Here is a 23,324-nt window from a genome sequence, read left to right as displayed (position 1 = left end):
TTTCATGGTGGACGGATGTGAAATGGGTCGAGGACATTTTCCCACTCACCAATGAAGTGACCAACAAATGGACACTTGCATCAAGTTTCCTCTTGTTCAACATGTTTATTTTATTAATGCTGACAGACAGACAGGTATTGGTTCAGACAAACATGGCGGCAACAACCAAAGAAGAAAACCAGGCGGAGAATCTGTTTCCAACTCGAAGCTCGGCCCACGCGGCGTCAGATTGTCCCGCTCGCAGCGTTCGGCGCCGCTCCCGCCGTTTTCCTTCGTTTAGCTCGCCGCTCAGTCAGGTTTCATCAGTGTTTGAAGAGGTCGAGACTGAAACTCCCTAAATGAGATGGACTTTGGGTATTTGAGTATAATAAAATGATGCAAATGCAAAATTCTAACAAACAATATTCATTAAAAAAAACATTCCATGTTTCCTTTAGTGATTTTCTGCATTTTGAAACGTTCTCCCAGTTTTCCAGGTTATTAAATGTTGCTGTGTAACACGTCACACGAGTCTGTTCTACTGGCTCTGACGTGTTCAGAGACTGGTCACCAGTGGTCACAGGTCAGAACGAGCGTCCTGTCCAGTTCGTCTTCCACCCTGAGCTTCAACCAGGTGAAAAGACCCAATCAGCTCGATGCCCTTCTGACCAGGAGGCTAATGAGGAGCTGACAGTGGAACCCGGTGGACAGGCTCCTCACGACAATCATTATCCTTAACCCTTAAGCAAGGCACTAAACCCTCTCACTTCGAAAAGACAGCTCTCAGAATGCAAAGCAAGGGAAAGAGTGGAGTTTAATAAATAATTAAAACATGAGGTGGGGACGTGTCACAGGCATCGACCTGTCTTCAGTCTGTAGCAGTGAACTGCTGCAGTGCTACAATCTGTCAGTCGTCTGTCTGTAATCACCGGGAAGCTCCTTAAACACGCGACACCCTCATTTTGTGTTTTATGCAGCTATGAGCGATGGATCACAACTGTGACGGTCAGCGACAGCTACACACGCGCGCGTCCGAAGGCTTCGAAAAAGGCAAAAGCAGCAAGTTAACTAACTAAGGTCACCATAACGCGGCAGAGGGATCACTGAGCTCAGATCTTAAACCCAGAGTGACCACCGCTTGATTTGGTTATGAAACAGCAACTATACAGCTCACATTGGTTTAAAAGAGATAAAACTGTAACAGAAGTAATAAAAATACTGATGGCTGATTTTCATTCCTTTAAAAACGTTCTCTCCCTCTCGAAAACCCTCGTTTCCATCCGACCGGACGACACCACACACACTGCGAGTTCTGAACAAGTACAGAGAAAAACTACGGGTTTCAGTCTTAAAGACATGAAGCTTTTTACGGAGTCGCTCCTCCTCGTCCATTTCAAAACACGATAACATCGTCAAGACAAACCTATCCCTCTATCATCCTAGTATACAGGCGACCAGGTGAGCTCCCCAGCTGGAGCTGAACAACCTGGACAGGTTCAACATCCACTCAGCCGGACCCCAGTCTGCATGTGGGACTGTGGGAGGAGGCCAGAGGAACCTGGAGGAAACACAGACATGCAAAGAACGACGGGAACCTCCTTGTTGCCTGGATACACATCTGGTACAAACTGTCCGCTCAGAGAAATCGATTCAGACTCTGCAGCTCGAGGACTCCAGGCGGCTGGAGGCCGGACGGATTGGTCAACGCAGCATTTGACGATTTTTTTACAATTTCAAGCTTTCAAATTACACAATTTGAATTTATTTCAATAACATGACCTGCTGTCAGCATATTCTGGAGTTATCTTGTGTTTGCAGGATATTAAAACGTTATTTGATTATTTTCAGGGGAGGTTTGAACCTGAACGGAGTTGAGAGCCAGTTAACAGCTCTGTTCTTTGAGATTAATGCTAAAAGCAGGAAATTATGATGATTAGCAGGTTTCAAGTTTACCATGTTTCTCCTTGAGCAAGAAAACATTAAACAAACAATACTAACAGACGTCCACTGGAATGTTCATGAACAAAAAAGTACTGGAGTCATTCACATCTGTGCCCCGTCAACATTTCTACAAAACTTCACGGCCATAGATCTTGTGATATTTCAGTTTGGACCGACCGAGTTACATCGTCATCTGTAGAACTCGGTCACACGCTCGGCTGACAAAAATAACACGCACTGCGAAACATCATGTTGTTTCTGTGAAAAGCACAAAGTTGGAGAAGTTCTAAAAGTCGGCGCTCCGTCACACGATGTGACCTCAGACCTCAAACACACAACTGGCTTGTTCAGAACTGTGTATAAGTTACACACACTGTCGGACTGAGCATCATTTACCATCTACACACAACTGGGAACCTCATCAACCACTGGATAAAATATATAAACTACTGTCACCACAGAAGCACAACTCGACCCCTAATGGTCCATCTTTCATCCTCCTGTAACTGGACCCGTTGATCTGTCACCTTTTCCACTGGAGAGTTGAGACAATCTGAAGCATTTTTAACAACTTTCTGTCTGTTGTGGTTTTTAAATTCATCCGATTCGCCGGATCAGAGACAAATCTGTGTACGATAAAACCTCTGATGCAGCTGCAGCGGCTCAGTGCTCCGACCTTCAACCGACAGTTGGACGATATGTGAGGAACGATGTAGAATCTACTACACTTTCACATTTTAATATTAAGTGGTTGCACAAAATAAATTTGATCTAAATCTTAAAATATATTTGAAGTTTAGTGTAGATATTTTTTTTTTTAAGTTGATTGTTCTTTGTTTTTCAATAATTTAAAATATATGTAGGGTTCAATAACATCTAACTCAGTGAAACATGTGACATTTACAAAGGGTCAGAATCTACTTTAATCTCTACTCTCTATCTCATTTATGTACAAATACTGATTGTAAGTGTCAAATATTTTCTTATTCTTTCATGACAATTGAATTTAATGCTTCTGGCCATTAGGATGAATTATCACAGATAAATACATGTCCTGTGTAACTACATCAAATATTGGAGTAATATTCTAGTTTATTTACGTCAGCTACCGATCGTCTGCATTTCAACTTCATTTAAACTTTATGAATAAGTGAAAAGACAACGTCTGAATATTAAAATTAAAATTGAAATACCACAAAATTTATAGCTGCAAAATATGATATAATATTTGACTGTCAGACTGAATGTGGTGTGATGGCAAAACATGATTTCACTTGATTTGTTTATTTTAAGGTTCAAAATAATTCAAGCGTCCAATATCCACAAATAATTTCTATGGCTGTAATTTGACCCTGGTTGATATTATGAGTTAATATCAGTATTAATTCATATCAGTAATATTAGTAAAAGGAAACAGAAACACTAATGTTTGAGGTCATGTAGACAACATTGACAAATTCTATCATAATGACATTTCATTATGTTTCCTGCAGCATATTAAAGTGAAAAAGAGAATACTGTTAATTATATTGTTATCAGAACTCTGATGATCAATATCTGACTCAGAAACACTATTGGTTAGGAACATTTGGCCCCGCCCACTTACGTTTAACTCAACCAATGAGATTATCTCTGCCCCGGTAAACGTTTGAACAATCGACTCGGAGAAGTTCTCTGAATGTGGGAGTTCAGTGAATGTTCTCGGTTTACCCTGGAACCCGAGCTCGGGACGTCGCCTCAGAACAACAAACCCAACATCTTCTGGTTGCTGAAGCAGATTTCCCGAAAAGAGAAAGCGATGTTTTCCTGCACCAGCTCAGGAACGTAGTCCACGGCGAGGGTGGAGCTCAGGACGTCGGAGTGCATGTAAACCCACAGATAAACACCAACTAATATACAGAAGCTCTAGAAGCACATATAAGACTATTCACACCCCGTCTGCCACTCGTGTGGGTAGAAGAGATGAAACGCACTGAATCTGGGAAAACTGAACCTTCTGCAACGTGCTCATTCGCTCACAGCTCCGCCTCACACGCAACATCACACCCACTGAATTGCTTTAGCCGTTTAAACACTTTTAAATACACGTATAGAATATGTACAAACAGTACGCCACCAGTTCACAGTCCTGCCTGATTCCTTCCATCGCTCCCAGAGAAATAGAAAAACAAAGCCCGGGGCGGGAGTTCTGTCGCTTCCCAGTTTCTGTCACCGATCAGAAATACATCGGCCGTTTTTTTTGTTCCGTAGTTCCCTCGGTGGTGGCTATTTCCTTTTTAAGAGTTTTCATCGTGGTTCATCCCGACGACAGAGGCTCCGCTCCAGGATTAGAGTTTTTAAAAATGAGGTGGTCACTTCTCCTCGCAGTTATGAAACACTCGTGTCCTCTTCAGGAGAATCCAGTCCGGTTCCCAGAACATAAAAAGCAGCCGCCCGGTTCACGAGCAGCACGACGACAACCACGTGACCTCCGTCCTTTTCTCCTTCCGTCCTTTTCTCCTTCCGTCCTCTTCTCCTTCCGTCCTTTTCTCCTTCCGTCCTCTTCTCCTTCCGTCCTCTTCTCCTCGTTCGCCTGCTCTGCCACTGTATAAAGCACTTTGTGACAAGCCTGTTTATTAAAAGCGCTTTTTTAAAAATAAATTGAACTGGAGCCCGGTGAGATGAGGAGACGTGAAAAAAAAACATCATCCATAAATTAAGCACAAGCTGCTGAATGTGGTTTTCTGTGTTGATCGCCAAGCCGGTTGCCAGGTAGACACACGAGGAGGATTGTGGGTAATACTGATGGTGCATTCTGGGATTGGTGACTGACTGATTGAGCTCAAAGCTGCGGGCAGATGTCAGATGAGAAGCTGCGTCTTTCCTCTTCGTGCGTCGCCCTCCTCATCCTCTCTTACAGTTGTCGTCCTTTCATTTCCACGCCCCCCCCCCCCGTCGTCGTTCCCTGTCTGTGCAGTAAATGGTTGATTGGAATGAAATACAGTCCCGGTCAGGATGAAGGCAGAGACCCTCCTCTTCCATCACAGGAAGGAGGTAGCGAGCAGCAGCAGTTTAGGAGGTTTTGGGCGGCGTCTTCAGAGCATCCACTTTGGTCTCCAGGTCTGAAATCTGAAACAGCAACAAAGTGGAGGACGAGTCAGTTTATTGAACTTTGCAGATTTTCAACCTGGTTTGTGTTGTTAAAATATCGATATTATAAGATGAGGAATGTTTATTTCCCCACTGTGATGCCAGGACTGAGATATACTAATACTAATAATAATAATAATAACAACAAGAAGACAATAATCTGATAGATGTGGAAGAAAACTGTATTGAACATGTTTTAAATGAGCTCCTGCAGAGGAACTGCAGCGTACGGAGGAGGAAGAGGACGGCACTGCCAAGAGTGAAGAGGCACCAGGCCGGGAAAATGAGTTAAGTCAGCGTTTGGGTTATTAAAAAGACTACTGCAGTTTTTATGATCCACAGAGACACCAGATCAAGATCAGAGTTAAACAAAATGTAAATAAAATAAAGATTAATGGGAAGAACTGGGTCTTTATACTTGAGAGAAAACACAGAGTGAAATTGACCTTTTCCTGCAGGTTGTCCGTCTCTTCTTTGTGCGTCGCCTCGCTCTCTTCTTCTGCCCGACGCTGAGCTGTCTCCTTCTTCAGGTACTCGATCTCCCTGCAACACACACGGACACACAAACACACACACACACACAGACACACACACTTGAGTTTTGGTTTCATTTACACTTCTCAAAGCTTTATTGTTTTGTCCGGCCGTACTTCTGCTGGTACTCTTTGATCAGTCTCTTGGCTTTGCTGTACTTCCTCTCTAGGGTTTGGTACTGAGACTGGGTTTCCTTTAGGTGTTCATCCACTGCCTGAAAACACACACACACACACAGACACACACAGACACACACAGACACACACACACACACACACAGTCAGTGAAAGTAAACAATCAATTTATTTAGATTCTTAATGATTCTGTTTTGTCAGATGAAATATTTTTTAGTTGTGCTTTTCCAAACCAACCCCTTCCATGAAGCTTCCACTCACGAGTCACCTCCTTCCCTCTCTAACAAATTACCTTGCACAGGGACTGAGCCTCCATCCAGTAGCCCTCCAGCTTCTCCATCCTCTCTTTGCTGTCCCGGATGTTTTGCTCCAGCTGAGCTCGCTCCATCCGCCAACGCAACTTATCCTGCTCCGCGTGAGCCAGCTGGAGGAGAGGGGGAGTCAGTGTGGGAGGGAGGGGGAGGTGCGTGGGAGGCAGAGCGAGCGTTAAGTCATCGTTCAGCCACAAAAAGAACTGACGTCATGCTCGTGCACAGTCTCCTCTGCGATAGAAGCTGGATATTTGAGGGCTCATGCTCTTACCTTCCTCTTCAGCAGCTGGATCTCCGCCTGCGTTACTGCATGTTTAATCTGGAGCTGTAGACAGGGGGGGGGGGATAAATCCCAGATAGAAGTCAACTACAAGTGGAATGAATGAATAAAAGAACTAAAAAGTCAGCAGAGCTCATACTCTCGTCGTAACATGCCTGATTGGGGGATGACGACACGTTGGAACAAGATAATAAGTCGTGGCCACGAGTTATGAATCTGTTCCTTAATGACAAGACCTGGCAAAATATATATACTCATATATACCTCCTTGAATTTGTGGGCCAGCTTCTCAGGGTCCATTTCCTCAGGAGACATCATGTCCTGGTTCTCCGCCAGGTCGAAAACCTCGATGGAGTTTGGAAACACTGGACTCATCTCCTCCTCCTCGTCTGTTGCATATTCACCTGTCTGCAGAGAGACGAGGGAAGAAGTCCAATTAATCTGTGCAGCACTTGAAGTTTGTATAAGAATGATTTGTGCATTGTGTATTCGCTTTCTTGAGTGGCAGAGATTAACTAGGATGACAACAGGCCCCTTATGAAATAACATTATTGTCTGAGAAATCAAGGAAAAGGCTCCATCTCACAGTCGTTTCTGTCTTTGTGCCAAACACTCAGCTGACATGTGCACACGAGTATAAACCGCCGAGGGCCCTGAGCCGAGAGACGGCCCCCGAAAAATGTCTGATCGTGTTCGTCCAGAGCGACGACAATTCTGTGAGAGAATTCTTTACAATAAACAAATCTATTTTAGGTTTACGCTCTCACACAGTCTGTTACCCTCTCTGACCACAAGATGGAGAAGCTGGACCAAGTTTGAAGCTTCAGGCCACGTGGTGACATACAGACGACATTTTGTTACACACTCACACTCACACACACACACACACACACACACTGAGTTTTGTGCGAATCGTGTTGTGTGTATGTCAAACCTCTTCATCCTCGTCCATGTACTGTTTGTATCTCTGCTCCATCATCTCTCTCTGCCACCTCTCCTGCTCCAGAGTCTGCTGGATCAGCTGGGCCACCTCGCTCTGCTCGCCCGGCTTCTCCCGGCCAATCACAAACCTGGAAAACAACCGACACACCCCGGTGACAGACCTGAAAACATCCGATATCCATCGTGCAGGTTAAATAACTCAACACACGCAACACAGAGCAGCCGTGAACCTAAAAATAACGTTATTTTGCTCAAAATGCATCAAAACTGCAAAGCTGAAAACAAAAAAAACACACACAATCAAAAACCTGAACTTTTCCGCACACAAACCTGAAAAATATGCAATTTAAATCACAAATCTGCAATAAACAAGGCAGCTTCCACACCTATATAAATACACGTGTTAGTGTGTGTGACAGACCTGACGGTGCCGGTGGTGTTGCGGAGGACGGAGGCAGCGAAGCTCTGAGTGACGCCGACCAGGCTGGTTCCATCGACCTCCACGATCAGATCGTTCACCAAGATCCTTCACCAGTGAAAACGCACACGTGGAGACACACATGGTTATTTTCTCTGACCGACACGTGGTGATGAACATGACAATCACACACTGTGATCACTGAGGATTTCAGAGGAAAGGACATCGGGAAGCAGGAGCACACATTCACTACATCCAGCTCTCGTTCACCAGGAAACAGAACGAGCACGTTAACTCCACCTAAATCTACATGTTGTTGTTCTCCTGTCGGTTCGTGGACGACCAGCACGACTCACAGATTCACTGCGTAGATAAGACGACGCTTTAGAACTTCAGATCAAAGTCAACCACTGTCGAATTACAACGTGTTAAAAGCTGCGTCTCACTTCAGAGGCTGCATCAGAAGCTGCTAGTCTCCTTCACTGCGTCCTTCGATCCTCGAGGAACCGAGGTGGATCCAGCGGGTGGATCCTCCCCGGCCCAACGTATCCCAGGATTCATTGCACTTGTGTTTCACGCGCCCCCAGGTGTAACACGCCTCCTCACATCTTCTACCATCACTGACAATAACTCCTCAATTCATCCGTCACTGCTGCTCCCTTCATCTCTATCAGACATTTTCTTATGGACAAATACTTTAAACATTTGAACCTTTTCCATCATGGTACAAACTGTTTCTTCTCATTAATCTAGTAAACACTGTTATTGTGTTGACACGTTCAGCTACGAGCAGCATCTGTTGTACTCGTGTCCTGGGAGAGGGATCCTCACATGTGACTCCGAGGTTTATTTACTGTTAATAAAGTTTCTCTGGTAGTTTGACTCTTGTTGAGGGTGAAGAACAGAGGGTGAGACAAACTGTGATTTGTGAACATGGGCTGTACAAATCAGATATGATTGATTTCTACACACAGAGCAGGAGTGTGTAGCCGTGTGTGTCTCCGGAGGAAGGCCGGTGTGTATGAACAGCAGTGAGACTGTACCTGTTGTCCCTCTGTGCGGCTCCGCCCTCTGTCACCGTCTTGACGAAGATCCCCAGCTTCTCCAGGCCCATGTCAGCTCCTGCACCCATTCCTATGATACTGATGCCCAGGCCATCGCTGTCTGAGACACACAGACACAGAACATGGATGTTAAACATTAATATATTCATCTGCGTTTTGAATCACTGTAGATAAACATCGTATTACATCTGATGCGTATTAATTTGTACTTTATTCACAATATAACTCTGCTCAAACCAATAAATAAACTTCTCCATTACTTATTCAAAGCTGCTGCACACTCGTCAGTATTATAGCTGTTATGCTTTAAGAACAGCTGTCATGGATGGTTGCTGGTTCAAATCCACTGCCTCCTCGCTGCTAATTAGGCTAATCCGCGCTAAATTCAATCCCATAAAGGGATTATGGAGTCGGAGCAGACAGACAGTGTAGACGTCCGCGAGCAGCGCCCTGTCAGTGGGTGTGTGTGTGGTTTTCATAAGAGGCTTGACTGAGTGACTCTCAAAGATTGTTAAAGTGTGTGTGTGTGTGTGTGTGTGTGTGTGTGTGTGTGTGTGTGTGTGTACCTTTCTCCAGCTCAACAGGAAATAGATCCAGCTTCTCGACTCTCTTCTCCAGCTCGTACTCGGCCGAGGCGGCCATTGGATCCACGTCATCGTTACGTCGGTCGTAGTCCTCGTTGGAGTAGGTGGTGAAAACCTAAAGACAGGGCAAAGGTCAAAGGTGCAAAGCTCTTAAGGATGTCCAAGACCTGCTTCTCTATGTACAGTAGAGCAGTGGGCCCCAGACGGTTCCCTGAGGAGCTCCTTCAGGAAGGTCTCACAAAGAAAACAAATTCAATATTTACATTATATGTTTCCTTCCATATTTAAAATCATAGAGGTTAAACATGAGAACAGTCAGGTTATATGCAGATAAGATTGTTTCAGTATATCGTGTGCAGAGGAACAACTCATTTCCTGAAGTTCCAGCAACAACGACACAGTTACACGCACTTCCCATGTTTTTAAACTGACATCATTACATGTCCTCAGCTGTGTAGGGAGCTCCAACACCAGCACTGTCGGCGTGGCAACACATCTGCATACGACCACAACCCCACTCTGACAGCCACACTTTCAAAACTCCTCCATCAGCTGATCTGCACCATCAGAGAGAAGGAACATAAGGTCGTAAATGGACTGAGTACAAGTCACGTGCACTCGTGAACACGCACGTTCATACCGAGCCTTTACATGCAGCACGCTTTCTGTCACACAACATCTGCACAGCTGTCAGGGGCAATTTGGGCGTTCAGCATCTTGCCTGCACCTCAGAATTCAGACTGGAGGAGCCGCGGATTGAACCCTCAGGTTGGTGGACGACCCTCTTTACCCCCTGAGCCACAGCTCTATGCATGTTACATAAACATGAAACGTAGGGGCAGTATATAAATACAACATGTTCCTGTCGCTCTTATGAGACACATTCACTAAGGACACTTCCTTCCTTCCTTCCTTCCATCCTTTCTCCTGCTCTCGATCTGGCCCCTCCCCCCCCCGCTCTAGAAGGTCAGCTGCCTCTGTCGCCCCGCTGACCATCTCTGTGATCACATGACCCGTTTCCTTGACAACCACAGGCTTGCCCAGTGTGACTTTGGCACGGGAACCGATTTGCTCTCTCGCTCAGTCCCTGTCTGGCAGATATGCTAATACGTGATAGCATGTGTGTCTGTGTGTGTGTGTGTGTGTGTGTGACAGATATACAGACAGAGCCAGAGGCTGTAATGTGTAGGAGGTGCTTGTTAAAGTATTATTTATATTCCCCTCAAAGTTACAGGCACACACAGACACACACAGACACACAAACAGGGTCGGGGGAGTGATTGTTAAACTCCTTCCTGTTGTCATATTTCCTTCCTGTTGAGAAACTTTAAAGTGTGTGTGTGTGTGTCACAGTCTGAGCTGTGTGTGTGTGTGTGTGTGTGTGTTTCATTCGTTGCATCGGCACCAATGAAAGTTCACTGACTTACTTATTAGCTGTTCCTGTTATTTACATTTAAAAATAACAATGAATCATAATTATTCTCAGGTCATTTGTAAAGTTAGATGAAGCATATTTTTTCCATGATTTATTTGTTCAGATTTAATCTAGAAATGTGTTTAACTGTGTGTTTAACTTGCTGCTGGGTCTTGTTCAGTCGGTCGGTGCAGCAGTAAGTTACAGAAAAGAGGCGGGATTCAAACCAGGAACCTTCTTGCGGTGAGGTGCGAGTGATAATCACTGCACCACCGTGCCGCCCCTTAATTCAAACAGACAAATGAGATTTGTTCATGTTAAAGGAGGTCAAATGTCAAGAGCACTTCTTTGTGTGGGTGCAGTAAAGTTCTTCATTATAGAAAATAACTCCATCATAATGGATATGAAATAAACGCTGACCGGTTATTGAAAGCCAGGGTCAGCAAGTTTGAAGGTGTCGAGTTTACAGGGAAGAGAAACGCAGCCGTTCATCACTTCAGTCACAAGGTTTTCCACTTTTATTGCAACAATAATGTGCATTTTATTTTGGCGGGGGCAGCTGGGCTCATGTGACGCTCTAGAACGAATCAGTGCGAGTTTGAAACAGACTGTCCCTTAACCCCCCCCCCCACAGCCTGACACAGACCACCAGAAAAAACATGAAAATCTAAAACCAGGAAATAAAAGTTATTTTGAGACACGATTTAAATGAATAAATTGATTTGAGTGTAAAGTGGTTTTCATTAAATGTTTTTAGTCCCTAAGGAAAATGAAGAAATCACTTGAGCAGCTGAGGACTGATCTTTTCACACTGAGCGTGACTCTTTCCCTAAAGGCTCCGTGCAGCATATATAACATGAATAGAATAAATAACTGTTTGTTGACTCACATGAGCAGGACAGGGGCTTTAATGACTCACACCCCCACTCTAACCAGGACGCCCGAGTGGACTGGATCCAAACACAAGGCACAATAACCCTCATGGGCTTGGACTTGATGCTGCCTCCTAAAATTGACAGCCACTGCATAATCTGGCCAATCAGGGGCCAGCTGGAGGGAAGCCAGGCCCCAGTCCTGCAGGCGGCAGCGGAGCCTCCAGCAGCAGAAGCTGAGCTGCCGCTCTGAACTCCTGCTTGTGTGTTTGTTCCTGCAGGTTGTGTCTCTACTGGAGGCCTCAGTGAATCACAACCAATCACACGCGTCGAACAGAACTCAGTGAATCACAACCAATCACACGCGTCGAACAGAACTCAGTGAATCACAACCAATCACACGCATCGAACAGAACTCAGTGAATCACAACCAATCACACGCGTCGAACAGAACTCAGATCATCACGCTGACGGATGCAGTCGTTTCTAGTTTTTATTGTTAGATACAACTTTGAGTTTTGAACTTTTGATAACACAAAGCTACTTTGATGATTTCAGCCAATAGACACTCACACAACCATTGTTGATTTAGTAGAACTCATTCACCACCACGTTCAATTTCCTGGTTTGGAGTTTTACTGTCGGATTGTATATTTCATAAATTTGAAGCAATTACAAATAGATATATAAATTAACATTATTCATTATATACTGTTTAACTTCTGCAATTTAAATTATAATATAATTCTACATGTATTCATGCACCTGCTAAATGTCACCAGGTCCAGTGGAGCATCTTGTACAGTTACACACTTTACTGAAACCAGAGGTGTTTGTTGTGTCATGTTCGTACAAACTCACTGTAGGAAACTTTAGGAGAAGAATAGGAACATGTTGTTGCATGAGGCTCATTGTTGGACGTGCACAGATGTTTGCCTGCACGTTGTCCAGCTTCTCTATGCTCTGTATTTCTGGAGTTTGGAGTCCGACACAGTGTCCATGCAACCGTCTGTAACTGTGGCTTGAAGTGCACACGACCTGCAGGAAGGTTTTAGTGACACACGGCCCGTCTGTCGAGGTGATGACCCAGTGAGGCCCTGGGACTCAGGAGCTGAGATTCACTATGATTCACACTAACAGGCAGGACTCAGGACTAAAGCAGGTTAAAATAAGTTCCGACAGACAAGAACATATATATTGGATCATATATCTGCTGGAGACGTCTTCGGGCGTTGGCGATCTTCTGGGTTATAATTTGGCCGAGCTGAGGGAGCAGCAGAGGAAAGATTCTCACGGCTCGATGTCTGGTTACTGACCGGATTCAACTGTCGTAGAAATCCACACGTGTTCAGGTAACTGGGTTCAATTAGTCACAAAGGCTACTTCCATGTTTCTGTGGAAATCGCCTGAACTCTGCTTGGCATTCGCTCGGTGTCCACACTACTCCGGAGCATTAGAGGCGTCTGTGATGTCTGTTGTCTTTGCTCACAGCTGCTGTTCAGTTAAATTCTGCAAATCCCTGCTATTACTTTTCACCATTGTTGCTTCTGGTCTGTAGCCCGGCTCATTCTGCAACTGACAGTTGAGTACTTCCTGTTTACACCGGCGCACACGTGTCTGTGAGTGGTCATGTGATGTGTTTACAGGTTCATGTGAATATGAACAAGATTAAAACCGATACGGAGCCAAAACACTCGAGTGGCTGGAGATTGTTTGAAAACATCGAAGTAGGACGGATGCAGTGTTTGTCGTGTGAAATCAGGTGAGTTTCCTTTAAACTCTCCAGTCTGGATCAGGTGCATCACATAAATACACACACCAGGGGGGGTTCCATCCCAACAAAGGTCTGCTCTGTGATTCTTGTGACTCCCAAGTGTGTGTGTGTGTGTGTTTGTGTGTGTGTTCTTTTCCCCCCCAAGGAAAACAAACACACCCTGCCACATTCCAACCACCTGACAGAGGTACACTTGTACTACACAACTGAGTGTGTGTGAGCTGAAGACAGATGCAGGACGGAGCATCAGGTTCTCTACAGCCTGTGATCAATCCATGATCATTTCTCCGTGTTCGTCCAGAAGCGTCATGTCAGCTCCTCAGCAGCTTCAGGGCGCCTGGTATGAAGACGTGTTGTCGAGGCCGGAGGTCGGAGCTCTCCTGGCTAACGTCTGCGTGAAGAAGGGACTCGTGACGTTAAAGCAACAATTAGCAACCAGTTTTGACACTGAGCCCCAGACATGCCCGGACAGAGAGTCTGTTGACGGCCGTGCTGTTCCCTGCAGCAGAACACGTCTCTGAACATGCAACACAAGCTCCTGGTCTCAGGGCTTCGCTCGCTCCGCACGACGCCGCGCTGGAAGCTAACCCATGATCCATATAAATATGAATTCACTGTGATGTGCATGAAGACCGTTCCAACACGAGGATTCAGACTCTTCTGCTTTCGCCCTCTCTGAGGAATTCTTAGTGTCCTCACAGCTTGAAATATGGCGCTCTGAGAAAACACCTGTATATTCTCTGTGACTCCAGTCCAGACCTGTTTAATTTATGACATCACTGCTTCAAGCAACAACATCGAGGCTAAAGCCTTAGTATGTCGTCCTCAGACTAAAACGATCTCCGTCCACACAACTGCTAACACGACTGAAAACGCACATCACGTGACCACTCACTTACAACACACACTTGTAATTGATTATCAATGATTATCCCCAGAATAACACAGTGCAGACTGGAGATGCCGGGGATCGAACCTCTGACCCTCTGGTTAATGGACGACCCTCTCTATCTCCTGAGCCACAGCCACCACTGATTTCTTTCTGTGACTTGACAAAAGGTTAATTTAGATACTGGTAGCAGCGTCAGAAAGGTCCCTGATGAAAGTGGGTCGGGGCATCTGGGTGAGACCGAGGCTCAGTGTAGAAAATGTGTCTTTAAAATGAATCTCAGTGTGTGCTGCACGTCGCTCACAGTGAGAGGAGCCGCTGAAGATGAGGCAGATAAAGAAGTGAAGGAGGCGGCAGCAGGAAGTGAGATCCTACTTTAGAGCGGCAGCCAGAAAACAGCAGAATCATTCTGACTCAAACATCCAGCGACAGATTCGTTATCTTCACTTTAACTTCAATCACTTTGACTTCTCTGTACTTTACTTGAAGCAGAAACGTAGCAGCAGTCACATCACACATACACACTGATGATAAGACCTCACCATCAGGTGGTACGTCCGTGCAGCTGCTCCGACATTGGCTCGGCAGCAGTTACCTTCAGTGGATCTGCCTCAGGCCACAGATCCACTTTTAGCTGCACTGTGGCTACAGAGGTCAGCGGCTAAATGTTTCGAGGTTCAAGAAAATGAGAAGAATTCAGTTTTGACCTCACGTCTGGCCTCGCTCCACCACGTACATGAGCGGACATGACGGGTGTGATCCCCACTGTCTCTGTCCACACACACACTGTCCTGCTGTAAGACGTCTCAGGTTCTCTCATCACGCTCTACACTGTTCGCTCTGCTGAACGGTCGTTCCATCGCTGCATGTTGAGACGTGTTTCACGATCCACTGGGTTCAACCAGCTGACTGCTGCAGTGAGGGGGTGTGCAGGAGAAACGAGCCATACAGTATAAAGAGAGCTTCTGCTAAACACACACACACACACACACACACACACACACACACACACACACACACACACACACACACACACACACACACACACACACACACACACACACACACACACACACACACACACACAGTCAGCAGGATTCACTGTGGCGAAATTGAAGAGCAACCCCCATCAACACTATGTGTGCGATGTTAAAGAAGGAGGAAGTCAGCGAGTCTTCTCAGTCATTTCCGTCTATTCTGTCGTAGTTTAGTTTCTATGCAGATGTCGATAGTTGAACACATCAACAGCTTCACCAGCGTCTGAGTTTGAGTTAAACAACTAAAGGAACAGATCGTTAAAGCTTCATTAACTGATTTGACTCGGCAGCAGTAAAACTTATCAACAACTCTATATCTTTTCTAATTCTATACAAGCGTTCTATAGTCTCTAAGGTCACGTCTACAGTCCTACAGGGAGCAATGATATCTCAGGAAATGCATTGTAGAAATATGCACGATGTAATTTTCTTTGTGGCCTCATGAGGAAACTTACGATGGGAAATCACTTCCTGATCAATAAGCTTTAGATCCTCTATTATTTGCAGAAATACCTTGGACAATGTGTTTTTTACTCCAAATGTTTGCTGAGAATCCGTCCATGTGTTGTTTACTGTGTGTGTGTGTGTGTGTGTGTGTGTGTGTGTGTGTGTGTGTGTGTGTGTGTGGTGGTGTGTGTGTGTGCGCCTCCTCTGTAATAATGTTTATAGTTGTGACCACTGCTACAGATTATGATGAGAAGAATAAGGACATCAACATAAACTCACTCACCTTGATTGGCTCAATGCTAAATTGAATCTTCCTATTGGATGGAGCCGGCTCCTCTTCCTCGGGGAGGCCTGCGATCTCAGAACAACTGGTCTCCGGCTGATACGGCTCCTCATCTTCCTCGTCCTCATCGTCCAGTTGGCTCCCCCCAGAGTCCTCCTCCCCAAGTCCGCTGTACGCACTGATATCCACCAGATCCCCCTCCGAGTAATCCTCCTTCCTCGAGCCATCATCGTCGTTCTCCTCCTCTTCCTCCTCCTCCTCTTCCTCACCCCTCCTCTCAAAGTCCGCTCCTTGCTCCTTCGAGGAGGGAGAAGAACCTGGAGGCTCTTTTTCTCCATTTTCCAATGAGGCGTGAACCTCCGCCTGCACCAGCCTGGCTCCGGCCTCGGACCCCTCGCCGGGCCCGTCCAGATCGTCAGCTTGAGGCTCCCGGTCTGGAGCAGCCGCCGTACTTGAGCCCCTGGCTTCAGTCCCTGCTGGCTGCGCCTCCACGCCTGGTTTGGCCTCTGAGGAGGAAGAGGAGGAGGATGCGACAGCCGCTGAGGACGAGGAGGACGTGGAGGAGCTGGAGAGCTGGTCTCCTGACTGTCTGGACCCATCCTTCTCCTCGCTGGTCACCACTCCTTCTGAACCTGCCCCTTCCGATCGCTCTGCGTCTCCTGCCCTCTCCTCGGGGGCCTCCTTTCCAGGGGGCAACGACTTTACCTGAGAGAGAGAGAGAGAGAGAGAGAGAGAGAGAGAGAGAGAGAGAGAGAGAAAATCAGCTCACAGCCTTTGATTTATGCAAATTAACAACTTCCTTTTCTGATTTCCTGCATTTTTTTTAAGTTAAACACATCCCCCCCCACCTTCCTGCCGACAGCCTCTCCTCTTGCTGGAGGTTTGGGCTTTGGTGCCAGGGCAGGTGCTGACCGACGCTGGGGGGGGGTGGGATTGCTTGGCGGCTCGACCTTCTCGAACACGGCACTGAGCTGGCTTACGGTGGGGCTGACGGCGTCACCGGGCCCGACTGAGGCTGCAGGGGCAGGAATACTAGATGGAGGTGGAGCGGGAGTAGGAGGTGGAGTAGGAGGTGGAGTGGGAGGTGGAGGCGGAGTAGGAGGTGGAGCGGAAGGTGGCGGGTCGTCAAGTCGGTCCAGAGCCTCAGTGGAGCCGTTAAAGCGAGCCACGACATCTAGACGGCTGCCCTGGAAGCCCGAAGCCCGCTCCTTCTTCAGCAAGATCCGGTTCGTGGCCGCTTGCTTCTCCTGGAGGAAACACAAAGACTCAGGTTTTGATTTCTTGCCGACAAGTAAGTACACAAACATTTACACAACAAACATAGACCCATTCTGACCTGTAGAGTCCGCTGCTCAAAGATCCTCCTGGTCTCCTGCAGTTTGGTGAAACCCACGGAGGAGCTCTCGCCTTCCCCACCTGGTTTATGGTCAAACCGGTTGACCTTCTCCGAGACCGTGCCTCCGAGTTTGAGCAGGGCGCTGTGGTCCACGTTCTCGTTGAGGCTGGAGGCGCGTGGCAGCGACAGCTTCACCGTCTGGTCTATACCTGAGAGGACAGGGGACAAAATGGTTGTTTCTAACACTTGTGCTGACACTGTACAGATCAAGGTGAGAAGAGCTGAAGCCGGAGAGCAGGAAATCTGAGCACAAGCAGGATGTATGAGTGCAGAGTTTTGAATGAGAGCATCACTAAATCTGAACGTGAAATCAATACGTCCTGCTCTCAAACTGAAAGTGCCCATACATGGGACGTTTTAAACAGTGAAACTAAGTTGGTACAGGTTCAAGCAAATAGTTACTGATCATCTCCATATTCTTCAGGTTCTACTCCTCCTGACACGGTTTGTTTTCAAAGCTCCGTACCGATCATTTTGGCTCCTTCCTCCTCGTCACCAGGCGACTGCATCTGCATGAACATGTTCTTGATGCGGTGAACGTTGGATCCATATCTCCGGCCTCTCCCGGTCGGGCGAGGCAAGGGGGCGGGCTTTGAGGCCGGGTCAGAGCCCCCGTTGGCGGCATTGTTGAGGTGGTCGGTGGCCTTCTTCAGAGCCGCCAGCCCCGCCTCGTAGGCGTTGCGATGGGGTGAGGGACTCCGCAGGTTTGAGCTCCCGCTTCCCCCGCTGCTCCCACCGGACGCCCCGTTGCCCCCCGTGGCCGACGGGCGCTCAGTCTTCATCATGTTTGGTAAATCAGAAGCCCCCTGATGAACGGCAGGTCAGCAGGGACGAGGAAGACAGCATCCTGGAGCTGTTTGACGGTCACCTCCTGAATCACAGACACAGATCAATCGTTTAGATCATTTTCTATGATAACTAATCAATCAGGTCCTCAGGAGGAGGTCCTGGACCAAAGAGACGGGCTTCAAGCTTCAATCATGAACATTCTGTGAACATAGAAACAACAATATGAAGTCTCGACACGTCAAACGTCACCACGTGATTTTTGTTTGGAGTGATTTGGATTGTTGGCTGAACAAAAGAGCAACAGATGAAACAATGATCCAACTACTTTAAAGGATATATGAAAATAAATGGTTTTGCAACTCAGATTACTTCATCAAATGAGACAGAGGCGGACACAGCCTCCAGCAGACTGTGGCATTCCTGTGAGAATTCACAGCTGAGGTGTGAAGATTCCTGCTGTCGTTCAACTTACATTAACACAATTATACAACATGTAGCTCAACACTCGTCGACACAAACACAGTCGGAATACGTTGGTTCCTTAGAGTCTAACTAAGACAAATACTAAAGTCAGATTCTCCACTGCCCTGCACTGCACGATGTCGTCATTAATTAATGCTGCGGTTGGTCCTTATCAACTGGAACAATCAGAAGCTGCGCAACACAACATTGCCCCAAACAGACAGTGTCAATACACATCCTGCATCGGGACGATCGAGTGGAGCGAGGATGTTCCACCTTCACTTCAACATGGACCATGTTATACACCATAAAACTGTTGTGATTTGACACAGTTTTATAAAATCTTTTACACCAAAACTAACGGATAAACGCAGGTTTTTCTAACGCGGGTAAATCCGCTAAAAAAAAGGCGATTGAATCCATTCGCATCGCAGACAAAAGCCAGATGTTAGTGGGGTTTTTAACCAATAGAAAAGGGGCTTTGTCAACAAGGTTCAAATTCAAACAGCAGCTGAGATAGTTTCCCTAATGTTGGATAAACTCTGAAAACACTGGATCCTACATTTCCCACAATGCAACTCAAAGTCTTTTGTAGATGTTCCCTGTCTGAAGTATCAAAAGAATCAAGTCTGGTTAAGTTTCTCAACAAATTTAGGTCAATTTTTAACAAAGTTTTTGAGACAATCTGTCAGAAAACAGTCAAAAAGACTTTTATTGTTTCAAGTCTCTGACTTTCTAAAAACCTGCTCCAACAAGACGGATGAAACTCCGCTGGTGTCAGTGTCATAGCTACAAATATGCATCTGAGCTGAAAGTGGATAAAACAAGTCGGATCATGTTTGTGTTTATCTGGTAACATACGTTCATTACTTCCATGGCAACGTCAACACACTGGGTGTTGAACTGAATCCTAAAATAAAAAGCTGAAGAATTAAAACAGCCCATGCTGAAAGGCATCCTGGGTAACGTAGGAAAGGTCGAACCAGTTCCTGCCTGGCCCCCACGCTGACTCCAGATGGCACCGCTGACCACGGGAGGACAGACGCACAAACACAGACACACACACACACACACACTGCAGCCGCTGTACGTCTTGTGACACTCTCTTGCCAAATAGTGGATCATCACACAATGATCATGGGAACAGACGCCTAAAGAATCTCTCACACACACACACACACACACACACACACACACACACACACACACAGACACACAACAATCTGAAATAAAAACATCACCGCACAACTGCACCAATCATCTTCATCCTCACCTCAAGCACTTGTGTCGTTGTCTTATCTTTAACATCAAGATACGTGTTTGGCTCGGAGTCATGGTAGTTATGAGGAACTGAAAACGAGTTTGCATTACACAGTATCCACAAAAAAAACTTCTAGTACTTCTTAAAACCAAACTGAGCTCATAGTACTTTGCCCCAAACACCTCAGAGAAACACCGACTGAGCAGATACTCATGTGTGACCAGGACATTTCATCTGAGACACACAAAGCTCCAGACTCTACAACTCTGCACTGGTCATGTCATTCTCTACTTTTACCTATTTACACTATTTCTTACAGGAAATATCTTTGTGTTTATGTACAAACGGTTGCTCGTGCACTCATCCTGTGCACACTGCACTTTACTTTACAACATTTCTATACAAACCACCACAGTGAAAGTGTATATAATGTACATACTCAGCATTTTACATCTCCCTCATGCTGAGCTGCCTGCTGCTGTAACAACCTGGTGTGTGGATCAATAAAGTTTGATCTGATAAACAAGTGTGTAGAGCAGCTTTCCTCCACCTGCACAACATCACTGGAAACATCCTGTGTCAGAAGGATGCTGAGAAACTAGTCCGTGCATTTACATGACGTGTGAGGATGCGTGACATGACCCTCATCATACATGTCACCCCGAGGACTTATGTGCAACCAATCACGTATGTGTGTGTGTGTGTGTGTGTGTGTGTGTGTGTGTGTGTGTGTGTGTGGTCAGCACGTGACCCGCTGCAGCCACAGCTCCACATGCACTGTGTTCATATGCTGAGTGATAATAATCCCTCATGGCTGCAGCATCTCCTGCGTCACTGCTCCACAGAGAGGACATTATAACAACGACTGCATCTGTTCACATGCACAATCCCTGCATCTGTGCACGCTGCTGGCCGGGCCTCGTGCAAAGGTCCACACACACACACACACACACACACACTGAGGCTGCTGCTGCTGCTGCTGGCGAGAGAGAGGCTTTGTTGGCATATCCTCCATATGCTGCCTTCTCCGAACCCCCATCCAAAAACCGCCTTTTTTTGGAGGGTAATGCTTTTCTAGCGTATATATTCAAGAATAACATCACATTTATCACCTATTGTGAATCAATGTGTTGTGGTGAATCATTCGGCGCTGTATATTATACATGAAGTATTGTTTACTACATTAAAAGGCCCATGTGTTGGTGTGGTTCGCGTGTTGTCCCGTCATTAGCCCAACGTCACAATACACTTGAGCTGAGCGCTGTGCTCGCAGGGATTATTGGATTTTAATTTGAATGAAGCGAAGCCTGATTAATAATTAATGAGCCGATTTATACAAAAGACCCAGAGGAATGCGAATCGCTATGCATTTCCGGCCTTGGACGTGTTTACTTCTGCGGGGAAGCACGGGAATCTAAACCAGCCGGATTTACAATGGGGTTCTGCGTGGGGTTCTTTCCGGAGACGAGCGGGCGGTTATCGGGTGTTTTGTCCCGGCTCCGGTGGATCGTGTCGGTCACATCCAGCGCAAACTGCCGCTAACAGCGACCCGCCGGAGCGGCCCGTGCTGGACCGTGTCACCGGCAGGTTCGGGACCCGCAGGCCGGCGGATGGTTCGCCAGGCCCCGCTGCTGCTGCTGCCGCGCCGCGTCGCTTCCTGGAGCCTCACACACACACGGACACATTTAACGAGAGGAGCCGGAGAAAGCCGAGGGGAGCCGGGGAGGAGCCGGAGAGGAGCCGGGGCTCAGTGCGGCCTCTGCCCGTCACTCCTACCTTGTGTCGCGGGTTGGAAACAGTCCGGTGTCCGTTAGGATCCGAGGTGGAGACGCTCCATTGTCCTGCAGCTGCTGATTCCTCCTCCAGAGGGAGAACACACACTGAGACTCTGCTCCTCCCTCATCGGCTCTCATCCCTCCCTCTTCCTCTCCTCCACCTCCTCCTGTTCCTCTCCTCCTCCTCCTCCTCCTGTTCCTCTCCTCCACCTCTTCTGCTCCTCCCTCCATCCCTCCTCTCCTCCTCTCTTCCTCCTCTTCTCCTCTTCTGTCACTTCTTATTGTTTTCAGCTCTTTATAAACAGTCTGTGGTTCAGAGTGAAGTTAGAAAACTTTGTGTTCATCCTTCCTGGTTTATCTGCACTGAAGATTTTACAGTCAAGAATCTAATTTGCTTTATTACATGTTGTTTAAATATAAGTTTGACTGATTCACTGCTGTTATCTTCTTCGTACACTAGTGCAGCGCTCGTTCTGAACCTGCCTGTTAGCTTGTCGCAAAGGGACCCGAAGCTTCGTAAGAATTGTTTCCATGTTTTGTAATTAATTTTATTTCATTTCACTTCGATGTTAAAGTGCCACCATACGAGACATCGCAGAGTTTGAGGTACGTTTATTTTTGCACGACATCTCAACCCAGAGAATATTTAAGTGTTTGAAATAATTTATATATAAAATATGCGTTTCTTTGTTGTATTGTAGACGTTGATCAAACCCTCATTGGTCCCTTCACTCACTGGGTGACCCCCACTGGCTCAGGCTGTTTGTGTCAGGGGCCTTTCGGGCTCTCACGTGGAGATTAGGCGACCTCTGCTGGCCGGACCGAGTCAAAGCAAGTGTGCAAGTGATGCAGCTTTTTCATTTTACCGTAACAACAATAATCTAAAATAATAACCATCCATCAACTAAAGCACTTCGAGGGGCGAGTAGGGAGCTGGAGCCGAACCCAGCTGACGTTGGGCGAGAGGTGGACGACAACAACAACAACAACAACAACAACAATAATAATAACTTTGATTTGTATGGAGCCTTTCACGTTTCCCAAGGTCGCTCAACAGAGTTAGGAAACGAGAATTAGATCCAATGATCCTCCACAGTGAAAATGATTGAGAAGAAAATACAGTGAGACCTCTGAACTGGTTTGTGTAGCTGTAGTAGAGAGATGTGGACAGTAGAGGGCAGCAGAGGTTAAAGCAGACAACATACTCTGTGTGTGTGTGTGTGTGTGTGTTTCACTGAAGCAAACCTTTTAACATATTTGCATTAGTATTTTTGTTTTAAGTCACACATATAAGCTTATTAAATATGATCCCAAATTTTAAAATGTTGAAAATAAATCTTGTTTTTTCTTGTGTCATAATAATCCTGAGCTGTAAGCGTATAAAGCTGCTTCTCTGTACATTCGTTTGTCATGAAAACGGCATTTACTGATTAACTTAACCTGAATAAAGGTCGAACTCTGAAGAAACAATAATCAAATTGAGACGTGAGAAGGATTCTGACATGAATCTCATTATGTCTGTAACGTGTAAACAGGAATATAAACGGAATATTCTCATGTAAACATCATAACTGAAGTGATGTCTTATTCAGAACCAGAATGAGTTCAG

The 23,324-nt window shown here is 46.3% G+C and overlaps 1 protein-coding gene across 2 annotated transcripts; it reads right to left on the bottom strand.

The window, feature by feature from the left end:
* Positions 1-85: 85 nt before the first annotated feature.
* On the bottom strand, positions 86-21,860 carry LOC118123450 (neurabin-2). Of its 2 annotated transcripts, none has more exons than XM_035180842.2 (15): positions 21,717-21,860; positions 17,895-18,299; positions 17,369-17,577; positions 16,881-17,279; positions 16,033-16,737; positions 9,299-9,431; positions 8,712-8,832; positions 7,672-7,776; positions 7,243-7,378; positions 6,573-6,716; positions 6,300-6,353; positions 6,010-6,141; positions 5,700-5,797; positions 5,496-5,592; positions 86-5,028 (listed from the first exon to the last, which is right to left on the bottom strand). In XM_035180842.2, the coding sequence occupies exons 2-15, from the start codon at positions 18,211-18,213 to the stop codon at positions 4,972-4,974; spliced, it is 2,709 nt and encodes a 902-aa protein (XP_035036733.1). In that variant the 5' UTR covers positions 18,214-18,299; positions 21,717-21,860; the 3' UTR covers positions 86-4,971. The 2 variants fall into 2 exon arrangements, with proteins under 2 accessions (XP_035036733.1, XP_035036735.1); XM_035180844.2 differs by having other exon boundaries at positions 17,013-17,279.
* Positions 21,861-23,324: the final 1,464 nt, after the last annotated feature.

This window comes from Hippoglossus stenolepis, chromosome 16, assembly GCF_022539355.2.
Source record: "Hippoglossus stenolepis isolate QCI-W04-F060 chromosome 16, HSTE1.2, whole genome shotgun sequence".
Taxonomy (NCBI): Eukaryota; Metazoa; Chordata; class Actinopteri; order Pleuronectiformes; family Pleuronectidae; genus Hippoglossus; species Hippoglossus stenolepis.
Note: the sequence above shows the minus strand (reverse complement) of the source record. Positions and strands in the feature narration are given on the sequence as shown.